General features: G+C 40.5%; 1 protein-coding gene across 2 annotated transcripts in view; it reads left to right on the top strand.

The window, feature by feature from the left end:
- Positions 1 to 727: 727 nt before the first annotated feature.
- The window catches only part of ZNF608 (zinc finger protein 608), a gene marked incomplete at both ends in the record, with an annotated part of 82421 nt that continues 60227 nt past the window's right edge, over positions 728 to 22921 (top strand). Inside the window, one exon of one of the 2 annotated variants that reach the window (XM_084225111.1) lies at positions 728 to 1511. In XM_084225111.1, coding sequence (XP_084081237.1) covers positions 1470 to 1511 — 42 coding nt within the window. Of the gene's footprint in view, positions 1512 to 4800; positions 5686 to 22921 lie in introns of those variants that run through there. The other variant, XM_084225110.1, reaches the window with a different exon arrangement.

The raw sequence follows: 22921 nt of genomic DNA, 5'->3' as shown, positions 1-22921 counted from the left end.
GATTTGTGTTACTAATTCCTGTGAAAGGATGTTCACGTGGTAGTTATAGGGTCGCTGGCATTCACACTTCAGTGCGTGCGGCAGTAAATCAGCAGTCTGGAAACAAAAGGGTTATTTTCTGCTCCCCTTCCTTCCGAAAAAGAGGAAGGGGAAAAAAAAATAGGGAAGAAAGAAAGAATAAAACCCGACCTGTCTAACTTAAGCCATATTGTAAAAATGAACATGTAATAAAATACATGAGGAGCTGAAAAAGTGAATGCAAGAAAGAGGGCTGATCGGAGAGCGGAGCAGCGCCTCGGTGACCCCCAGGCAGAGGTGGGGGTGCTGCCCTACCCTGAACCTCCCCTCAGCCCCTTCCTCCAGACACTGTTTGCTTTTCTCCTCCACTAAGCACGAAAATAATCGCACATGTGTATCAGCAACCCTCTCTCGCTGGCTTCAAGCTGTTATAATTTTGAATGAGGGGGCATTTAAAAATTATGACTGAGATTCTAAATTGCCTCTTTGAAACCGGCACAGAAAAATCATTCATCATGGCTTCGAAAACTGCCCTGAAATTAAATTAAAACGAAATGAGGGAGTCTTCCTCCCGACGTGTGAGTCTTGGCAGAGCTACACTCCACCTTGGTTTTCTATTTTTTCTTTCCCCTCCTCCCTCTCTCTTTTCTTTTTTTTTTTCCTCCCCTCATTTCTTTTCCTCTCCCTCAGCTTTAAATGTTATGTAGGATAATTGAAATGGGAAACACGATTTTGTATCTGGCTACAGCAAGGAGGCTCGATGTAGGCTGCGGGCTGCTGAGCGAGTGCCTGCGTGCGTGTGCGTGAGTGCAGGACGTGTGAGTGTACAATGCGTGGGGGGCGGTGGGGGTGGTGCGAGCGTACCGGGCGTGTGTGCGGCGCTGAGGGTACCGGGCGGGGGTGCAGCGTGTGCGGGTGTCGGGCGGGGTGCGGGGGTGCAGCGAGTGCGGGGCTGCAAGGCGCGAGTGCGAGCGGGTGCCGGGGGTGTGAGCGAGCGGGTGCGTGTTTGTGTCTCTCGCCCTCGCCGGCAGGCAGGAGGAGCGGCGGGCCAATGGCAAGGCCCGGTTTCATAAAAGCTGGGTGCTGATTGGCCGGCAGGGAAAGGGCATCGCGAACAAAGAAAAGTCCCTCTCAGGTACCGCGCGGAGCGAGGCTCCCACTCCCCCGCCTCGGCCGCTGCTGTGGGGGCAGCGCCCCTGTCCCCTGTGCCTGTGTGTCAGCCTGTGAGGGGACAGACACACATGCCGGGTTTGCCTTCTCTGCCCAGTTTTTATTTTATTTTGGTTTCATTTTTTTTTTTTAATTTTTGGTCGTTGTTTTAATTTTGTTTCTAGAAAGAAAGGAAGGTTCATTATATCTGGTGCTCTCTTCCTCCAAACACAATAAATCTGTTGAAGACATTAGATTTTTTTTTCCTAAAATAAAAAGCGGCTGCAACAAAAACACACTCAATGCAGTTAGAAGGAAAAGGTCAACTCGATCCAATACAGACCGTAAGTACGGTTGCGTGGTGTGTCTATAGCACTTAGAGGGGATTTTTTTTTTTTCTGCAAACGGGAGTGTTAAAGAGTTTTGGGAGTTGAAATAACTAGGGTTCTTGGGGATTTTTAAAGGAGGAAGAAAACCCCAAAACAATCCCACAAACAGGGTGAGTTATTTGAGGGAAGTAAGAGGGTGAAAGCACTGTAGCCACACAAATCATACTTGACGGTGCACTTGGGGGGCGTTAAAGCGTAGTGCCTTTTTTGGGTTTTAACTAACCCAGGGTGGGGGAAGGGGGGGAATAAAAGTGACACCATTACAGCCAAGTCTGCATTGCTTCCCCGCCCCCCCGGGCACCGAGAGCACTGCGCTCGTTAGCAGGAGCGATGGGGCACCGACAGACCGGGAGGCACCTCGCATGTCACACCGAGACACCAGAAACGCGAGGCTGGAGCCGGGGGGTGGGGGTGGGATCGTCCCTCGGCGGCTGCCCGCTTCCATCGCCGTCTCGGTTCTGCCGGCCCTGAGGCGCAGGGAAGGGAAAGCCCTGAGGTAAACGGCCCCCACCCCCACCCGGGGAGGTGGCGGGGGGCTCGGCGAGGCGTTCCTGGGGGGCACTCCGGGACTCCAGCAGAGGCGGCGGGGCCGGCGGCGCGGCGCGGGGCCGGGGCAGGGCGCGGCCCGCCCCGCCGGGTGTGTGAGGGGCGGCCCCGGCCCCGCTCGGCGGCGGCCAATGGAGCCCGGCGGCGTCACGTGACGCGAGCGGCGGGACCCGCCGCGCCTCCCCCTCCCCCGCCCTCCCGCCACCGGCAATTCATTACGGCTTTTAGCTTCCCATCGCCGGCTAATTAAAAATACTAAGCTAAAGCTCCGAGACCGTCTGACTTGGGGAGGGGGGAGGGAGGCATAGGGAAGAGGGTGATAACGGTAGACTGCGAGGTTTGCTGAGACAATAAGGTGGGAGCGATCTGTCCTGACAAAAAGGTCGTCTGCTTTATCTCCTCGGACTCTAATTACTGAATTACTTACCGCATGACTGACTAGCCCGAGCTCACGGGTTTTTCGTTGTTATTATTTTTTTTCCCCCCGAGACAGCCATTCGAAACTGATACGTGCCTATGCTGGTTTTTTGGTTGTTTTTTTTTTTTTCTTTTTTTCCCTAATTCCTATTTTTAAAAAGCGCTGATCTAAGGCTGGTGGGGGAGGGACAGACAGACGAACGGACGGGAACAGGCACCCCCCTCCCCGAAATCTTACCCCTGGGAAAATTTAGTTCGTTTGAGAGCACGCAGTCCTGCCTCCACTCCCACAAAATGTTTTGATAACCGGTTTATCAGATCAGTGATTCCCCCCTCCCGCTCCTCCTCCTCTTCCTCGCCCCCCCTCTTCCCCCTCCCCCCGCCTCCCCCGCCCGTTTCCCCTCAAGTTACTTCAAGAAATCAGATCTGTCAGGACGGGCGAAAAAAATGCCACTTCCCAACTAACAGGCGGAATCCAGCCCAGATTTTCAGTCCTTTCTTCTTTTTTTTCCTTCCTCCCTTTCACTAATTTATCCCGATGTTAGCACATTCTGTCTTGTAACACCCGGGCGCCTGTAGGTTTGTTTCGTGGGATCATTACTTACTGATCGGGATGGCTCCCAGGTCCGGGGCTGAAGACGGAGTGTGAAGTTGGGGAAACATTTTTTTTTTTCTTTCTCTCTTTTTTTTGCTTCTTTTTTTTCTTCTTTTTTTCCCCCCTTTTTAATTTTTTTTTCCTTTTTAATATCACTGTGGTGATTATTACCTCTCGGTGCTTATTCAGGAAAAGCAAACAAACAAAAATCTGGTCCTTGATGCTTCACTTCTGAATGTGAAATATTACCTCCCAGCTCGTAAAGTTGTGAGGCACAGCATTTTTTTGCTTTTTTGGCTTCTTTTTCTTTAAGCAAGGACGAAAAAAACCTAGACAAACAAACAAAAAAAAAAAAAAAAAAGGACTTCTGATCCGTGTGCCAAAGTAGGGGGAGATATGTTATTGACCGATTTATACTGGCTGAGATGATACTTGCTTTCTACTTCTTGATCACTTGCTCTTTAAGTAAAATGAGGCACAGAGTTGTTGCTGAGACGAGTGGGAACAGCATTTTGATTTGCTGGTTTAATTAAAAATGATAAAGGATTAAAGGTAAGCATTATGCGTATATATGTATAAATATTTCGGCAGTCGACTGTAAAAGGGAGAGATCCCTTTAAAAATCGTTTTAACTAAGCTTTGTCAAACACACACTCATTTGCGGTCACTGAGGCCACCTTGGTGCAGATCACTTAAAGTGTATGTCTTAATCAGTTTCCTGTACAGTCAGTAATACTATATTTAACAGACCTAACAATTGTGTGACCTAGGAGTACATTAGAGCTGCTTTTAGAACTGTTATCTTAAGGATATTTTTTTTTAAGAAATGAGAATTTTTATTTCTTCTCACTTTTTTTTTTTAAATTTTAACCTATGGGTTTTAATATTTTCCAGTCAACGTTTGAATTTGTTGGTTGTTGTTTTTAACAGAAGGTGTATTGTGGCAGGGAAAATGAGGTTTCCCACTTCCCTTAGCACTCTCCTCCCCCACCCCCCCCCAAGAGATTAAGTGGAGGGGGGGGGAAGGGGGGGTAAAAGATAATACAGGAGAGTCACAAAACTTCAAGGGTCTTGTTTAAAGCCACAAAATCCATGGAATGCACGGAAGAGTGAATCCGTGTCCTTCCTTTTCTCTTTTTCGTGCCTAGGTGGTGGTCCAAGGGGTTAGATTACAACATGTGCTCCAGCAGCTAGGCACCACTTCTCTGACTGTATTTCCTGAACTTTGTGGATTTAAATAATGTAGATAATTTTTTTTCTTCCTTTTTCTTCTTCTTTTTTTTTTTTTTCTTCTTCTTTTTTATGGACATGGCTCTTAAAGAGAGGTTGTGGGTGTTGGTATACAAGTAGATTAAAAGTGCTCATTATAAAAACACCACAGCCACTGTCTCTGGCTTAACAAACTTAAGAACGTGGCAATGCTGAATGTTTTTGCTCCCCCCTACCTTGCCCCCTCTTTACTGAGTGACGTTATATTGTGGTAACACCCAGACAAGAAATACTTGACTATTTTCCTCCTCACAGGACAACGTGGATGTGGACTGCAGGTTGTGAGCCTAGACACACCTAAGGGAGGAAGACAAGGAGAGTTGAACTTAAGAGAGAGCCCAACGGAGATAAACGAATGTCCCCACATCTCCAAAGAAAAGTTCATCGGATTTTTACTCTAGAGATCTTATCTTCAGGATGTCATTGAACACTTCCACTGCAGGAAAAGGTGTGGATCCAAACGCAGTTGACACTTATGACAGTGGCGATGATTGGGAAATTGGTGTTGGGAATTTAATAATCGATTTGGACGCCGACTTAGAGAAGGACAGACAGAAATTTGAGATGAATAATTCTAATACCACCAGCAGCAGCAACACCAGCTCCAAGGATTGCGGGGGTCTGGCTTCCAGTGGGGTTAATGCTACCTCAGCCTTAGCTGATGGCCTAAAATTCGCTTCTGTTCAGCCCTCTGCTCCCCAGGGGAATTCCTCTCACAAAGAGACTAGCAAATCAAAAGTGAAAAGGAGTAAAACTTCTAAGGATGCTAATAAATCTCTGCCTTCTGCTGCCTTGTATGGGATTCCTGAGATCAGCAGTGCTGGCAAAAGGCAGGAAGTCCAAGGGCGCCCTGGAGAGGCAACTGGCATGAATTCAGCACTGGGTCAAAGTGTGAGCAGTAACCCAAACGGCAATAATAGCAACACCAGCAACACCACCACCGTTGCCTCTTGTGGGAAAAACAAAGAGGAGAAACCAGGTAAAGCCCCAGGCAGCAGAGGCTCCAAGCGGGATAAGGATGCAGGAAAATCCAGGAAGGACAAGCAGCATGACCTGCAGCAGGGCCACCCCAATGGCAGTGGGGGTGGCAATAGCCAAATTCCCTCTGGGCACCTCTATGGCTTCGGGGCCAAGGGAGGCAGTGGTGGAAGCAGCAGCCCCTTCCACTGTGCCTCCTCTGCTGTGGGGGAGGTGAGCAAAAGTACCCCGGATTCAGGGTTAATGGGGAACTCTGTTTTGGTAAAGAAGGAAGAGGAGGAGGAGGAGAGCCACAGGCGAATCAAGAAATTGAAAACAGAAAAGGTAGGACAAAGCTCCTCTCCACCTCTTCTGTGTTTCCCCATGTCTATAATAAGTGTTCCATGAGTGTCCCATGACTGTACGTCTGGCTCCTCTGTCCTCTCTGCTGTGTATTTGTGACATGCATATGTCCTTCCTCCTTCCCTTAAAAAAAAGCGAACCAACAAAACCAACCCAGAGACCTCTTCCCTGCTTGGAAGATACCATGTTTCCAGTGTGCTGCGCTTCCTTGTGATTTCCTCTCCTGTCTTCAGACCTGGAGAATGTTTCTGTTTTGTCTGTTTGTTTTAATTGTACTTGCCCAGAAGGAGAAACTCAGAGATGACCCTGACTGAGCTGTCCCCAGTTTTAGCAGAGAGCAGCAGTACCAGTGGGATGGCATGTGTTCGCAGGCTGGGGCTGCATAGCTCGGGCTCCAGGCGCAGCAGGTCTTGTATGTGCTGACTCTTCCACAACATCAGCAGGCATTCGTGGCCATTCCTCTCCCAAAACCTAAAGGAACCCCTCTCCCTTTCTCTGACCCTCTGCCTAGAGCTGAGATTGTGCTTGGGGAGGAAACAGGAGCTGTTGGCAGAGGCCGGGGCTCCGCCGTTGTGCTTTGTGGAGATGCAGGATGCTTATTGTGCTGGGGGCTTCCGTGGCACTGTAGCCCAGAGGCCCCAAAAGCTGGTGTAGCGACTGGGAGGAAGGAGCCAGCAGACAGGCAGTGCCTCTTGTCTTCCTGAAAGGAGGATGCTGGGAGGAGGGAAATGCACCTTGTGCTGAGAATTGTGTATGCAAAACAGCTTTTGGAACAGAGTGGAGCAGTTTGTCTCCTGTCTGGAGGAGTTCTCCTCTCTGTGCTGTGCTGGCTCTTGGATTTGAAGTGCTTGTTTGTTGAGCGGTTGCAATGGTGTGAAAGAAATCAGATGGGAATGTGTGGTTTTATTCCTTTCTATTTCGGATGCTTTCTGTATGAATAGATGGCCGCTACTCTATTATTTGGGAAAGGTGGAGTGAGACGTTGTCTTTGTCGACTGCTGGTTCAAGGATGTTCTGGTGTTGGTGGGAGTTCAGTCCCTAGGGCAGAAGCCATCTTCTGGGGTTCCAGAGGGTGAGTGTTGGCCCAGGATTACAAGTATGGTAAATTCTACAGGTTGTTAAACAAAGAGAACCTGCTCTGCCGGAAAAATAAAGCAAACCAGCACCCTCCAAATGAACAATCTCAGGGTGTTAATATTGTGACTGTATTGTCAGCTGTTCGTCCTAAATTACCTGCTTTTACAACTTCCACGAGTGAACATTGCAATGGGGAGACTTTTGGGATGGTGTTAACTGTATGGTCTGCAAGTGTCTGGGAGGGCTGAAGGTCTCAGGGAGTGGGAAGTTATGTCTTATGACTGGCTACCAGCTTTTTTATTTCAGTAATGAAGTTTTTGTAATACTAAATCGACTGGAGGATTAGATTTGGGTGTTTGTGATAGCAGATATTTGTTAGTACTGGAAGATAATTCCAAGGGATTCTGTTCAAGGCAAGGAACAAATTAAACTTTATATTGTATGCATATTATTGCTTTTAAGATAGCCTATCTTTGGATGAATTTGAATGAGCCTTATGACCTTGTCTAAATGCAGATGAGAAAACCAGATTGCTATGTAATTCATGTGTATATGTTTGCATTTTGATTTATGAAAAGTGCTGTTCACGGCAGAAAGGTGTCCAAAAATCTCATGGTCTCTTTATTATCTTAGTACAGTAGGCATTTACTTCTGTTGCCAATAGTCTTCAAATTGCAGTTCTCTAATCTGTTTTAACTATCTAGATAAATTGCCCTAATCCGGTCTTCACAATGGCTGTGGTTAAAGAGTCAGAGCCATTTGATTGGATTCAGTGGCTGCCTGGAATGTGGGAGGTACTGCCCTTTTGCAACCCCCTTAGCCTTTTAATCTCTCAGCCAAATGTTCACATTCAACAATTTTGTTTAGCTGGCAATCTGAACATTTCAGTATCTCAAAGGCTGCTGCCATGGCAACGGAGATTAGAGGGTGGTGTGGTTTCTCCCGTTTTTGTGTTCTTTCAACTCTCTAGTCACACAGGAAATTGTATGAAGAATCTATATACGTGCGAGTAATCTTATGGGTAATGTAAATGGGACGGCATGCAAATTCAGAGCAAACACGTATGGAGGAGTTCAGCGTCAGTGGCACACTCTGTGTGTTGTAGATGTCGCTCCAGGAGGAGGTCTGGAGCCTGCATTTCCAGCACCAGCCGCTGCTGTTGGCACACACCGACTTTAATACAGGCTCTGCACACCAGAGTCTTGCAGCCTTGGCCATTGTCTGGCACAATGGTGCGCTTGCTTGCTATCTTAAGTCCCTTAGCGTTTTTCTTAGCCAAGAATGTTCCCTTTTATAATAATAATAGTAGTAATAATAATGTAGCTTGTTGCTGATAATGGTTGATATTTTAAGTCCAGCCAGTGGCAACATTAGTAACATTCAAGTGTTTTATGTTGTTCTGCCTTTTTTTTTCCCCCAAATGATTAATCGTCATTGGGAAGAATTCTTTAAAGGTTTTAGATCGTTGAAGTGTTTTGGTTTGACTGTTTATATGCTAGAACGTATATGCCATACTTGCACGAAGCAACTTGCATCTGTAGATAAATGCATAATTTTCAGCCTGCATGTTGAAATCAATGTTCAGTTATCTTACTGTTGTGCAAGACATGCCTCATGGATTTGGAAGTTTCCTTTTAGAATCGGATGAGTTCATGACTGCTGATTAAAAATCTACATGTTTTTATATGTGGTGTAGAATATAATACTGCATTTGTTTACTATTTGTGAAAAGCTTGGAGCAGATTCCCAGGAGTTGTAGTCACTGTTTAGCTTTCACAGCATGCTTCAATTCTATTTTTAGTCTATTTATAATGTTTCCTTGCTGCAGAAAGTCATGTAAAACATGATAAATTGGATCTTACGAAGCCTAATTAAATCAATGACTGTGTTCTGCTGGCTCTTTTATGCAGAAACCGCAAGTATGTTGTAAAAGTCGCCACTCCCCTAATATGTGGATAAAGTCAAAGTGTGCTGTAATTCTAAGATGTTTGAGCTATATTTGTGCAGTCCATTTTGTGGCTAAGCCAACAGTGACATGTCTGAATAAGTAGCTTTGACAGGTAGGCTAACCACTCCTAAGATTTTTGGTGTTAAAACCTGTCTCCATTTTCCATTTCTTATCCATACTGCTTTTAGCACATTTACTGACTGTTTGTCAGCATGAGCTCTTCATCTGTTCCAGCTAAGTTTTTTGGGTTTTTAACAGCTGTTCCATTGAAAAGTGTTCAGAATAGCTACAAAATTTGCTTTGTATGCATTGTGAGGAGATTTTGGAATTCATTCAGTCATAATTTACTCTGAGATATGGGAAAACTTCATTTGGCACGTGAAAAACAATATGTTTACATGAAATTAATGCAGAAGATACAAAGCTGTAATCAGAAGGGTTTAGTTACAGTTCTAAATGTATCAGTCTAGTGATACTCCAGGATGGAATTTTTCTCTTTTTTTAGCTTAGTGCTTCTCATTAAGACTGATTTCACATTTGAAAGTTGTCTTTAGCAAATTAGCATGTTGGCTAGTATTATTTATTTTATCTTCACTTTCCTTATTGTGTTTTAGCATTAGGATTTGATAGTGTTTTTTATGCCATCAGGAATCTCTGGGTGAATTTTACCTATTGATGCAAATCATTTAAGTACATGCTTTGATTAATGATGTTATGGAGATATGCTCTTCATGTACTTTTCTTGCTGGCCTTGTGTGTAGTTTATTCACTGTGAAATAAAAGGGCAGGGAGGTCACTTGCTGTAATTAAAGAACAAACTCTATTGTTGTTTGACAGCAAACTGTTTTGAAAGCTACATAAGGGATTTAGCTGTTAAAAACATTGATAAGTATGGGTGTCTAACAATAAGCACAGCTCAAGGTTCTTAAAGTTCTGTAGTGCTGTCTAGTAGTGTGACAGCGCTTTTTGAGCTGGGTGAAGAGGTGTTGCCCTTTGGCCGACAAAAGCTTTCCGTGTGAACCTGCTGACCTCTGCCAATATGTATGACTAGATCTTCTATTGAATTCCTGTGCAAAGCAAGAGTTAGTGTAGCACAATGGAGGCTGGTCTAGAGCATCTATCAAACAAAGTAGGGAAGCTGATAACCATATTCGGAGCTACAGGAAAAATATTTCACTTTGGGCATTAGTAATTTTACAATTTTAATAACTTCATAAATACCCAGTAAAGAGGAAAGGATTGATTGTCCAGATGTCATGAGGTTAACCATGTTCTCCATGTTAAAGGGCTTTCCTGCAAGACTGTTTTAATTATAGCTATATAAAGACTTGTTTTTCCAAAGTAGCATTTTATAGTCCAATAAATGAAATGTATGTTAAAAGTGCTAAGCAAAATCTCCCGTAACCATAGAGGTGTTCAATAACCAGATTCAAGTAACATGGAAAGTACCATCTGTTTCTAGTTTCCAGCATGAGCCCAGGAATAGAAAAGCTGAGATTTGCTAGTATTTTTCCTACTCTTTTTCTTTTTTTAATTATTATTATCATTATTTAAAAAAGTTCACCTGGCACTTTATAGAAGCTTTCTGAAATGCAATAATGCAGGAGAGACTGTGAAAACACATGTTCGTACATACAGTTAACCAGTTCCACTTTCATTTAAAGAGATTTCCAGAAGCTCAGTCATTGAAGAATTTATAATAGTGAATCACCTCCTGCAGGCAAACACAATAAGGGTCAGTTCTTCAAAGGTCTTGCTATTGAGGTAGAACCTGATTTACTCTGTCTTTCCTTACGAAGTAAAACGAAGGGGAAAAAAATCCACAACCCCCCCAACAACAACAACCAAAAAAACCCCACCCCAGCTTCTCTAAAGGATAACTTTAGCAAGCTCTTATCAGGCACCTAATTGCATATGATAAAACCATCGACTAAAATTTTCCATGCAGACTTTACTGCTCTTCAGAGAAGTGTTCTAGAATTCTTGATAGGGAGAAAATCACTCTTTTAAAGATAACTTGTCCTAAACTGTTAGGCAATGAGATTCTTGGCTGCAGCCTATGAGCCCTGGATAAAACGCCATCCGGCCTTTGTTTGAGGTCTTTTACTGAAGCTAATGACTGGTCTTGTGCCGCCCTGAGATAAATGACATTATCTCTGAGTGGTCTGACAGGAAACAGACATGTTAATGGTGAAGCTGCGGGGAGGATCTGCTGTAGTTCTGACAAAAGAGTAAAGCTTGGACCCCTGGTTGTGATCATTAACACAGAATGCATTCCTTCATAATTGGAAAGCTATTTTATCGACAACAACGTAAATCACAAATCTGAAATCTGAAGGGTTTTTTGCGTGCTCAAACTAGTGCCTTTTTTTCTCCACCGTATAAGAAATGGGTTATCTCCATAGTACTGACATTAGTGGGAGGGCCCGGGATCTGCTTTCTGTTAAATGGACACATCCTTTGCACGCTGAATGCAGGTTCCCCTTTATGTGCCCTGTGTTATCCATGCTATTTGCATTTCTAAAAGAATTTTAAAAACCCTCTATTTCTTCACATCTTACACTCTTAATGATACATGTGATATTGAGCATGTTTCACAAGCATCATCAAGAATATTGTTGCAGAAGTAATAAAATTTCAGCTATCCTTCACCTTTACTTCCATTTTGGGTAAGGATATACTTATATTTTGGATTTCTGCCACCCATCCTTGGAAAAGGTTGGATTTCTTCTGCAGCAGTTCAGGCCACTTTGTGTTACTGCCACATGGTCTGTATTCCACAAATGCAGAATTCACTTTTTGAGTGGCATTTTCCAGATTTGTTGCATGGTATACAGTTGGAATTGCTGAACATAACCAGTCTACTGTGGTCTGAAGTAAGGTACTTTGTACACATGATCCAACAACCAAGTTATTATTTTTACAGTATTCTTCACATTGTGCCTTATCTGATGTTCTAATTCACATGGTGATATATTGCTATGTTCCCTGAATGGCTGGAGATTTTCTGACTTCTTAAGTGTGCTTCATTTTTTACAACAGAAATACATCTTGCCCTGAGTCCTCATATAGGCTCACAACTGTGAATCTGTGGATTGGCTTCAACTGAAGGCTGGCCATAGTTTTTGCCAAAAAGTAGCATTGGTTTTAGTGTGCGTACATATCAAGGAGTTCTTTTTATTTCTTAACAATCACAGAATATATATGGATTTTTAAAAGAAAAAACAAACATGGTCTGTACATAATATTTCCTGCTGGGTGAAAGATGGCAAAGGAGTCTTTCATTAAAATTTCTGATGATGTCATAATTGCAAAAAGGAAATACCTTTTTAAAAAATCAGAAAAGTTCAATATATATATATATATATTCTGTTTCATAAACCTCTTTGTTTTTCTCTTTTTGTAGCACTATTTTTGCCTATTGCAGCTTTCTTCAGCACAGCCTTTCATCAGAGTGAACAGTATCACAATATTATTTTTTAATTTGCTTAAAATATGTTTGAAATGTGATAATTTTAATAAATATAATTACCAGTTTTTATAGCAGGATTTGAAGGATTTTCTGAGATGAGATTTTAAATCATGATTTAAAAAAATTATTATTACATTCTTGATTTAATACCACAATTTACTGAAGGCAATGAGTAGCCATTTGGACAAAGAGGAAGGTCAGAGAATGACTTTTGGTTGTGTGGTAGGATTTCAGTAAGCACCCTCTGTTGCACTTTCTCTTTTAACTCTTACAAAATGGTCTTGGCAATTGGAACAAAGCCTTTACATTTGAATGAAAGGTTGTAAAACTATTCAGAGCAACTTGACTGACAAGCAGGTTCGTTGTAATTTTTTTTTTCTTTTTTTAAAAAGCTGAGAGAAACATCAAGGAGTGGAATAGGTAGCGTGCTCTGACACCCGCCCCATGTACATGTATGCTTCCATAATATATATATGCTTATATATGTGCAACACTACTTGATTGAACCGTTCAATTGAGTGTTCAGGGCAAGTTGCATGCAATGAAGTAGGAAATCATGCCTGTATAGACAGGCTTTCCAGCTCTAGGGCTACTATGGTGTTGATTAAATTTTCTGAAATCTTAAGCCAACACTGCAAGTAAGAAAGCTGCATTTTGTGACAGAGATTTATAATGTGTTTGCTTTTATGGTAAGTTGACAAATACTGATAAATCTCAAGGTGAAAGGATCAACTTCTCTAGCTTCTGCCTCTAATATCTATTTAGGAATTAAATGTGAAGCTCTTTGTTTCACTAATTTTGAAGTGAAATTGTGCTACATTCGGTTGTATGTCCTTTATGATAAATCTTCGTCAGCCAGTCTTCAGAAAAAATACCAAACTTTTGGTTCCTTCATCTTCTCACAGCTTCTGAGTCTTCCTAGCCTAAATCTCACTTTTGTGCACAAACACAGCTTGAGGTGTTTGTCTCCAGAGAAACTCCACCAAATAACACTGGAAGGGAAATACCTCAGGAGGATGTTTGAAGCATATGCCAATAGTGGCATGTGAATGCAGTATTTGCAGTCAAAAGAGCAAACTAAAATCTATTGATTGTGGTAACTTGTTTTCAAAACACTAGCATTCTAGTTGTTGAGTTGTCTTGTCATGTTAACCCAGGAGCAGATGGCATAACACCACAGAAGTGTACTTTTACTTAAAGTAACTTTAGAGGTTTTGATGTGTTTTCTTTTCCTCTTATTTCCCCGATGGCTTCTTTTTATTGAAGAGTAACATGAGGAGACCTGGTAGCAATTTTATTGCTTTCCCATAACAGTTTGAAATAATAGGTTGGTCTTTGGTTGCCAGTCAAATTTCTACCAGTCAGCTTGATTCTGTTTTTTATCATGTGGCACTGGAATATAAAAAGTATATGTTTGTAGTTTGCCCTCAGAAACTAGCTTTTTTTTCCATGCTTCAATTAGCAACAGAAGACTAAGCTTCAATTGGTCACACTTTGGTAAACTCTGAGAGCTTGCTTTCTTCATTCTGATAAAAGAAAGCGCCAAGTTTAGGCTGTGTTTCCCAGGAAATTTTGAGGCACATCTGGCCTCTTTAACTGTGTTCACTAGACAGTTTGATTTTGCACACATTTAGTCATTTGCATTATCCATTGAATTAATTCAGGGGTTTTGTTAAGCCCATCCCCCCTGCAACACAAGTTCATGCTATTCAAGTGCCACCTTTATTGATGAATTTCAGTGATGCTGAGCTGAACTCTGGTAGAAAGAGGTCTGTGGGTACCATCGTTGCTTGTTGCGTAAGCATAGCCTTCATAGTTTTCACCACTTCCCTCAACCAGTAAGAAGAGTGAAAAGCAAACTGTAATCTCCTTTCTCAGAGTGCACAGGGCCAAACCAAATTATTTTTGGATTTCCTGTCACCTCCTTGGCTGATTTCTGTGGATGGCTTATGTTAAAAGCAACAATAATGTTTGAATTGGAAGGGTTTGGTCTTTGGGTTTTCATTCTTCATGGAGAACTGTTTATTTGAGTGTGGTTCGCCACACTACACGGATAGTACTATCAAATCTGTGCTTTATTATAGGCTTGTAGCAGTGAAGTAATGGCAGTATTTTCATGTTTCAGGGTTTCATGTTCTTGCCAATTCTTTCTTTTTGAAGGAGGGAAATGAAACTAGATCTGTATCTCTTCAACAAAAGGTAATAGTTAGAAGCAAATACAATTAGAAATGGACCTCGTTACTTCATTGAACTTTGTTTTGCTGGTAGGAGTTTCAAATCTGATTTAGTAAACGTTGAGGCATTTGTTTAGTTAGCTTGCCCTGACTACAAGGATCTAATATTCCAGGAGTATTTATGGATATAATGAACATATTTGACATAAAGTTTTGATAGTTAATTTTTCCTCTGGGTTTAATGTCTGCATGTTGTATTGCACTGGAGCTCTGGAATTTGAAGGAAAAATACTGCTGCATTTTGAGAACAATGAAGGTGGTTGTTCCACACCCAGTTTTACTGAAAACATAAATTGATGTTCTTGTCTACATCAGCCAGTAGTAAGGTGCAATATTATGTAATAGTGTTACTAGTTGTTGTTTAAGGAGAGGTTTATGCAAATGCATGCATGCATACATATATATCAATATAGATATTCACTGGAGGTGTGTGTGTGTATATACATACACACACATATAGATATGCTGGAGGTGTGTGTGTGTGTATATACATACACACATGCACATACATGTATGTACATACACAAGAAAAAAGAGCTGCTACTGTTTTATAAATACAGCAACTGAGTTTTGGCTAATAGTTTTATTTACATTTCATGTCCAGATCTTTTAACAGTCTTTCCTGTGACGCTGCAACGGATGCCAAGCACTGAAAGAGAAAGCCAGCAGCTGTTTCCATTACAGCATTGGTACATTAGCCTCTGCACTTTATTTTCATTTTATGATCTCCTCCAACCTTTCCTAATCACCCCCTAAAAAGGCTTTTCCCCTTCTGCCTCTGATTTATCTGTCTGCAGGGTTCTGTGTTTTTCGTAGCTTTAAAAATGTAAAATCTGTGTGTGGTTTTTTTTTTTCCCCTAAGAGCTTAATGCTTTGACTCTTACTCACACTGAGCAAGGGCTTACTGTCCTTTTTCAACTCAAGTAAGTAGTTCCTTGTGTTATGTCTCTGTAATCCCTTACTTGAGATGAGTCCAGGTTGCAGAACAGGACCTACTATGACCAATTATATTATTCTTGTAACAACTTGAGCCACTGCATAATTTATAGGTTTTTTTGCACGCCACCTGAGTAGTGTTTTGTTCATTCTTGCTCTTTCCTTCACCATCTCTCTGAAAATAATTGTCTCATGGCTGTATGCTCTTATTGCTGAGATATGACTGAAAACTGCATGCAGTACAGTGAAGCACATTCATTTTCATCTAGTACCCGTTTATTGCCTTGAGCACTGTAAATCTGTCAGCTCTTCACGATGCTTTCACCTCTTTCTTCATTTGCTCCAGCTTCTAGTTTGACAATGTTCCCCTGAGGCAGAATTCTAATCTGCTTCCAATTAGTTGCAAAATGTGACTCAAATTTCCACATTATGGCTGCTGTTTTACTTGCACGCACAAATCTAGAAACAAATTAATGCTCTTGAATATTTATTTTTGAGCCTTCAGATTTACTCTAGGTGGAAAAATTGTCGACTACATTCAAACTACATCGAAAATTTGTATTTTTTCTCAAAGAGAAATATTTCTTAAAGGTTTCACATGCCTCTTATTTCTTAATTTTCACCATTTTCAACTGGTTAGTAATTATTGAAGGTACATTGAACTGGGATAAATTAAACAAGTTAACAATACACATAATTAACATTTAAATATGGATGTGATTGCTGTGTCTGTTCAGGATAAGAGGCAGGGTCTTTTCTGCAGGGTTAGCACTTTTTTTTTTTAACCTTTAAGTAGTTTTTCAGGATGAGCATGCATACCTGACACCTGTCTGGCTGCCACCTCTTATCTGCAACTTCAGAAGTTGTCATTTGGTTGGGGGGGATGGAAGGGAGACTCATTTGATCTCTGGGGAGTGTTAATAGGTACAGATCATTAAAATCTTTTTGTGTGTCCTTTTGTATGGACGTGTGCTTGTGAATGCATCCAATACCTTAAATTAAGAGGGTTTTCCTGGAGTGTTCATTCTCCTATGAGTAGCTACAGTAGGAATATTCAGTGGGGAAGAAGTGAGATTTTGAGCGGAAAGTGTGGAAATCAGGACTAAGGCCCTGAGGAGAGGACTGGAATCTAAGGGGAGTTGGAACTACATTCCTTATTCAGACAACACTAGCATTAGGTGCTCTGTGTCAATTCTGCCCTATTGCCCATCGACCTCTAATGCCTTATGTCTGTAGTTGCCTATATAGAGAAACACCGAGTATTTAATTTAAATATACTAGTGGTTAAACTTGTAGGTGAAAATCTTTAGTGGAGATTAGCACTCTAAAGCCTGGCAGATTGATGTCAGCAGCCGTAATAGACTTTAAATAGGCTTGCAGAATTTCATTGGAAGTATATTGCTGAAATTGAAATGGCTAAGTACCTGTCATTTCTAAATGAGATTTACACCTGTAAATTTATCTATCCACTTACAGTACTTTACTTATTTAACGTATTAAGTATTAAAAACATACAGATATGTTTTTAAAAAAATATTTGTCTTTACTGTCATGCGTTGAGGCAGTAGCCTGCTAATCCTGTGTTGTATATAGAAACATCCCCATGAAGGCAAACATATATTTGATGTCTTCTGGTTTTAATCCCTGAGAATGTGTTTTCCAGAAAGAACAAGAACTTAAAAATAGAGATAAAGGAAACTTATCTTGATGTTATTTTCTCTTGAGTCATCAGTGACTTTTAACTGCAAACATGAAAAAGCTAACATGTTACTTACTTCTCTGAAGGTTTCACTTACTCTAGTAGACGCCTGTGATTCACAACATCATTCTATAAAGAAACTATATTTTCAAACATTGTGAAATGCCGCAATGGCATTTTTTTTCTCATAGAACATCAAAGTTGAGGTTCAGCTTTGTAGCCATGGTGAATCACAGTTCCTGTGATTGTAAGTTGTTGATAAAAAAGTACACAGTCAATTAAAATTCGAGTGAAATATACGTATTTGTAGCTTACAATAACTGACTTTTTAAAGACATGCCAAGGGAATTACCAGGCCAGTACATAAAAAAACACCTCCACACATCATCCTCACGTATGTGTACACACATATAAACATGCAACCACACATTATTAATTTTTCAGGAAAAAAAAATCACAGTGCTTCAGAGAAGCATTAAATGCTTTTGTTGATAGCTTATAGTTTTATAAACTCTGAATGAGCTTATTGCCTTTTAACCAGCACTAAATAATAGAAGAACCTATAAGCCTCCACATTGGACAGCAGCCAAGCAGTCAAAGAAAGAGAAGGAAAAAAAAAAAAAGAAGTGAATGGCTTAATTGTAGAGCAAATCATTTGTTTACAGATTAAGACCTATTTGCTAGCTAAATCCTATGGACAAGGAGGTGAAAGAATGAGGCACTAAGGTACAGGAAATGAGCTTTATATTTTGTGCCTAAGTCTTGCTATTTTTGCCTCCTCCTGAAGCAGAGGAGGCAAGTAAAAAAATGAATTGTTTAACGGCAAAGACTGCTGAACAAACCACACGTATTTAGTAGGAACAAAAGAGTGGGAGAAGGGAAGTGTTGGTGCACTTACGTGCTGACAGGAACCTGACAACTGGAGCTGCTTCCAGCTAAGGGGCACCAGTCTGTGGCAAGAGAGCTGCCCTATTTTGTTTTCCTTTTGAATGGTGTGGGGGAGAAATGCTTCTGTTAATTTGAGCAAACATAATACATTTTCTTGAACCTCTTTCCCCAGTATGCCGTTTGGTTTGCTCACTAGAACTGCCTACCCCCCCTTTTTTTCTGTCTTGCTTTTTCTCCTCTCTCTTTTTTAAGAGCAAGTTTTTGAAATAGGCCTTTGTTTCAGTATCATAATTAATTAGTTGACAGTTCAAATGGTTAAGAAGTGGTTGTGGTTCCTGCTTTATTGTTGTACAACATTTTTTTAAAGACCCGCTTACTGGTGGCCTGTAAATTTGAAGATATCATTTTCATGAGTCATTGGTTTAAAGATCAAAGCCAAGAAAGCATTATAGCAGAAATGGAGTAACCTCTGCAGTAAATGTTGTTTAAGCTTCTTCAGTTAAAACTCACTTTTTCAGTAATTTATAGCCTTTCAAAATTCTTACCTTCTGAGTTGAATTTTCTATGACTTCTTCTCTTCATCACTGCTGTGAAAATAAATTTACAGAGTTAAAATAAGGAAACAGGTCCATAGGTCATGGAAAATAAAACATTTTAATTTACAGAATATCCCTGCTGTAGGTATCTTGGTCGGCAAAGCCTTCTGAGAATACAAGGTCATGATTATTTGTGTGGAAATAGGCTTTCATTTGATCAGATTACAAACCATCTGAAGAACATATTTGGCCTATGTAAAACAACTATTCCATTTTTTGCCTTCAGTGGCTGAAGTAATTTGCATGGGACAAAGAGTGTATATAGCTGAGTTTGGTGACTTGTGTCTGGTCATCTCTAGTAATAAAATACATTTTTAGTTTGACTTAAAAAAAAATGGACTTTTTTTTTTTCCTTTGGACATTTTTCCTTTCCTTTTTTTTCCTTGCTAGTGGCAAGTTTGAGTAAAGATAAAAATCAAAAGATGTATGAAACACATAATCTTTTCAGTTCTTATTTGGAATCCAGTATAAAAATGGGAGAGATTTTAGTGTGCAATTATACTGTTTAATTTTTGTAAGGGGACAAGGAAAAAGGTAATGAACTTCAGGCGTGACCTTTTAAGTGCTTGGCAATGCTGTGCCTTGTTTCTTTACATGTTGCTTGATTGAAATTCACTGATGTGGTATAAAATGTTGTACTCTGCCTACGTATGAACAAATTCAGAGTGTGTTGCCAGTAGTTGTTCTATTAAGCATATATCTCCCTCAAACTAGAGTTTACTAAGTAGCAATCTCCCGGAAAGTATACTTAATAGCGTTTCTTGTTTCAGATTCAATTTCTGTTGCATTTCCTGATCACAAGAAGGAGAGATAGTGCTCGGAAAAGTGCTCCGAGCTGCATTCCCTACTAACAGGCCACTCCACCCATCCCTTTTTTAGGCATAGAAGCCGATTGCTTTAAAATGAGCAGCAACATGAGCATTGACATTTCTGCAAGAAGAATGCTTCTGTGGAGGTTATGTAAGAATTGTGTCTTTTATATGCAATATATTAATTATAAGCATATTTGTGTATGTTTACACCCCTTTGGGTACTCCCTAGGCTCTGAAATGACTGTGTCTGTGGGAACATTAAACCAGGCTGTTATCTGATATCCGTTTGGTGGAATGAGCATTGACATATTTGAAGTGATTGAAAGCAGTGTTCTTAGTGACTATTAAAGAACTTTACATTATGTGCACGGTACTGTGATTTTGTTCACACTGTACTTTAAAACCTGTATAATGTGACTGGCAGAACTATAAAACCAGTTTGTAATTAGAAATTTTCTGTACGAAAATTTAAGACAAAATGATAATAATTTTTGCATCTACTTACACATATGTAATTTCCTTGTTATTATTGCTTCTAATAGATACAGTTGGTCTTCAGACTTCAAGTTAAAAATTATAACATTGAGATAGCAAGTGAAGTTTCATAAATTTTCAAAACAAAATTACTCTTTTTTTTTTTTGTGTGTGTGTGTGTGTAAGGCTTAACTACCAATAGACAAATTCACTCCAGGGTAAGTCTTTAATTTTTGATCAATGTAGTGAAGTAGGACCATATTTTTCTTTATCAGCAGTACCTTGCCAACTGCTTGATAGACTTAATAAACTTGTTTGTATCCTAGGCAGGGTAAAGGAAATGATTAGGCAATGTTGCCCTGAATGTGAGTCTCAGTAAATTCAAAAGGAAATTTGCATTCTAAATGAACAATTAGACAAAGAAATAATTTAATCTTAGGATTTGGAGAAATCTGATAGAAATTTGTTTGAATTTTTCTGTTATTGTTGTTCTTGTACTGGAAGCCAAGGGGCTGGTAAAAAGGAATTGCTGACACTTTAGCTCATTAGGATAACAATAGCTCTGGATAATATTTATGGTGTCATAAGAGCTCATCTTCCTTATAATTATGTTTATCAACTTTTAATTCTTTCCGGAAGAGCCATGCTAATACAAAATTACTTTTAAAATTGAATAGGCAGTGAGTGGTGTAATTTGGACTATCAGATTTCCCTATTTTGTAGGGAACAAGCCTTTGCTAAGTTTTAAGTGTAGAGGTCAGAGCAGTTTTCTCTGTCCTGTTTGGCTTGCCATTGTTGCATAATAAGTCACTGTGTTTGCTTTTGTGACTAAAGACCAGCTCCTCAGATGATGAGTGAGACACTTTTGTTGTTCATTCCTCTATTTTCAGTATTTTCAGTGTTTTGACTTAGAGAAGGTCAGTTGATGTGGAAGCTTCAAGTCAGTATAACAGGTTTGTCAAGTAATTAGGCTAATTTCTTTTAGTTGTTACTAAATTTGTAAAGCTTTTGCTAACAGACCAGGCTATCAGCAGAGAGGAAATATCACTTAGAGGTCAAATTAATCTCCTTTTAAATTGTGGCTTTATTTAAAGTCAAGCTTGTATCCCACTTTGGAGTTGAATTACTGCATTTGTTGGTTTGGAGTGAGAACAAAGCATCGTTATATGTCTTTAGAATAGGAAAACATATTTCCTTTGGTTTGGTCTAAGTTAGGCTGCACTTAGAGGGACAGTATATCCAAGACTAACTCCTCTTACATTACAGAAATTCTTCAGTCTGTGGAAGTGGGTTATGGTAAATCTTGTTTTCTTCACTTCTGGACACAAAAAGTTGTGGTTTTGCTCAGTTCTCCCGCAAAAGGTTTTGCACAGTGCTCATGTAAGAGTGTCTGCACTGGTCTTGGCTGTACCTTAGTCTTTGCATCTGGCTAAGCAGTGAAGCTGTATCTGTGTCATGGGTAGAAATGTAGCAGTGCTAGGACAAAACTGGAAGCTGATGCTCAGAGCATGCCTCAGCCTGCAGGTATCAGTGGAACAGTTTTGTTAGGTTTCTGAAAATGAAACTTGAGCTGTAATCCCATGTGGGGTTCTAAGAGCATTTTCCAGAATACTACCCATACATATCACTGAGGAGTATTTCTACAAGGTGGGACAATCCCTAGCCTGCTTCAAGGAAAGGTTCAGGTGGTCCACAATAGTGTGCTTTTTCTAATGTCCACGTAGACTGGGGTGAAAGGGGAGGGTACACAGACAATGTGAAGGGAAAGGCAGTGATCTACAGAATAAGTGTGGTGGAGCTGGTGATGAGTACCTAGCTTTGATACCCTCACTACTAGTTTTGTTTTACCTCAGCTGTTCAAGAATATGTGACTGCAACCTAAATCTATTGAGTTTATTTGGGCATTTAGACTGAGGTTTGGAATCTCCTGGATAAACAGAGAAATTTACTAAAAAATAAGCATTACATTGCATGCTTTCTTCATGAAAGGCATCACTACTTTATGTGTAATTCTTTTTCCTCTTTCCCACAAGATGAATGATTATTTGGACTGTTTCTTGAATTTGTGAGATACTTTTGTTCCTTGCACATTGTAGTGCCTTTTAATATTTTTCCCATCTTATTCTACATTCAGTGTTAGTAGAAGGGGTGGCATGTAAGGAGAAAAGTTTTTTCAAGACTCCCCTGTTCATTTGACAGGTTGTACATGAAGGCAAGTTTCTGGTTCCATGTTGTACTCTGTCTGTCTCCCGTGTTGTTTCTGTAAACTTATCAGCTGGTTACTGAGAAAAGAAAAGTATTTCCAAATTAATAGGAAAATGGGTTGTGAAACCACAGAAATGTACAGAAGTCTCAAGGGTAAGCTGTGTATCTGGAACACTTTGTCAGGGTTTCCTTTTTTAAAAGCTTTCATTAACCTGCAGGGACAAAGCTTGTAGAAACCTAATTGCTGAAATCTCCGACTCTGTTTGCTGTCCTGCTTTGGAAGTCTCCATTTCTTTAGCATCATCTCTTTAGCAACATTTGAAATTCTTATCTGGATGTCTGATGGCTAGGTGCTCTGGATGTAACTAGGAAGAATATCACAAGATAAGGACAGATTTTTTGGTCATAATGGTTGGAGCTAAAACTGTCACTTGATATAAATGAAGCACTTAGATAAAAATTCACACTTAAGTTCTTTAGGGGAAGCTTTTTATTTTGACGGGGGGAGATTGAACATCCGGTTCAATGAGGAGTTTGGGATTTGTTTGGTTGTTGTTCGTTTTTTGTTGTTGTTGTTTTGGTTTTTGTTGTTGTGGTTTTATTCGGTTTTTGTTTTCTGGCCACTGTTTTCATACCCCCAGACTCTGGAAAACATTTGCTGTAGCTGGCACGAGGTAGGAACAGCCTCATCTTTATGTTTTACAGTCTGTTGCTCCTTCATTGGTCTGTCGATTGTCTTGTGTACCCAACGAATTAATTTATGATAACCTATGGAAATAGGTAAGTACAGAGTTACCAGCACAAGGAACTGCAGACATTCTTTTCCTCTGCATTTGGTACATGTTGGGTAGCTTTCCATAAGGTATTCAGTGATGAG

Source organism: Fringilla coelebs, assembly GCF_963513975.1.
Source record: "Fringilla coelebs genome assembly, chromosome: Z".
In the NCBI taxonomy this organism is placed as follows: Eukaryota; Metazoa; Chordata; class Aves; order Passeriformes; family Fringillidae; genus Fringilla; species Fringilla coelebs.
The sequence above is the reverse complement of the archived record's forward strand: the minus strand, read 5'-3'. Positions and strand labels throughout refer to the sequence as shown.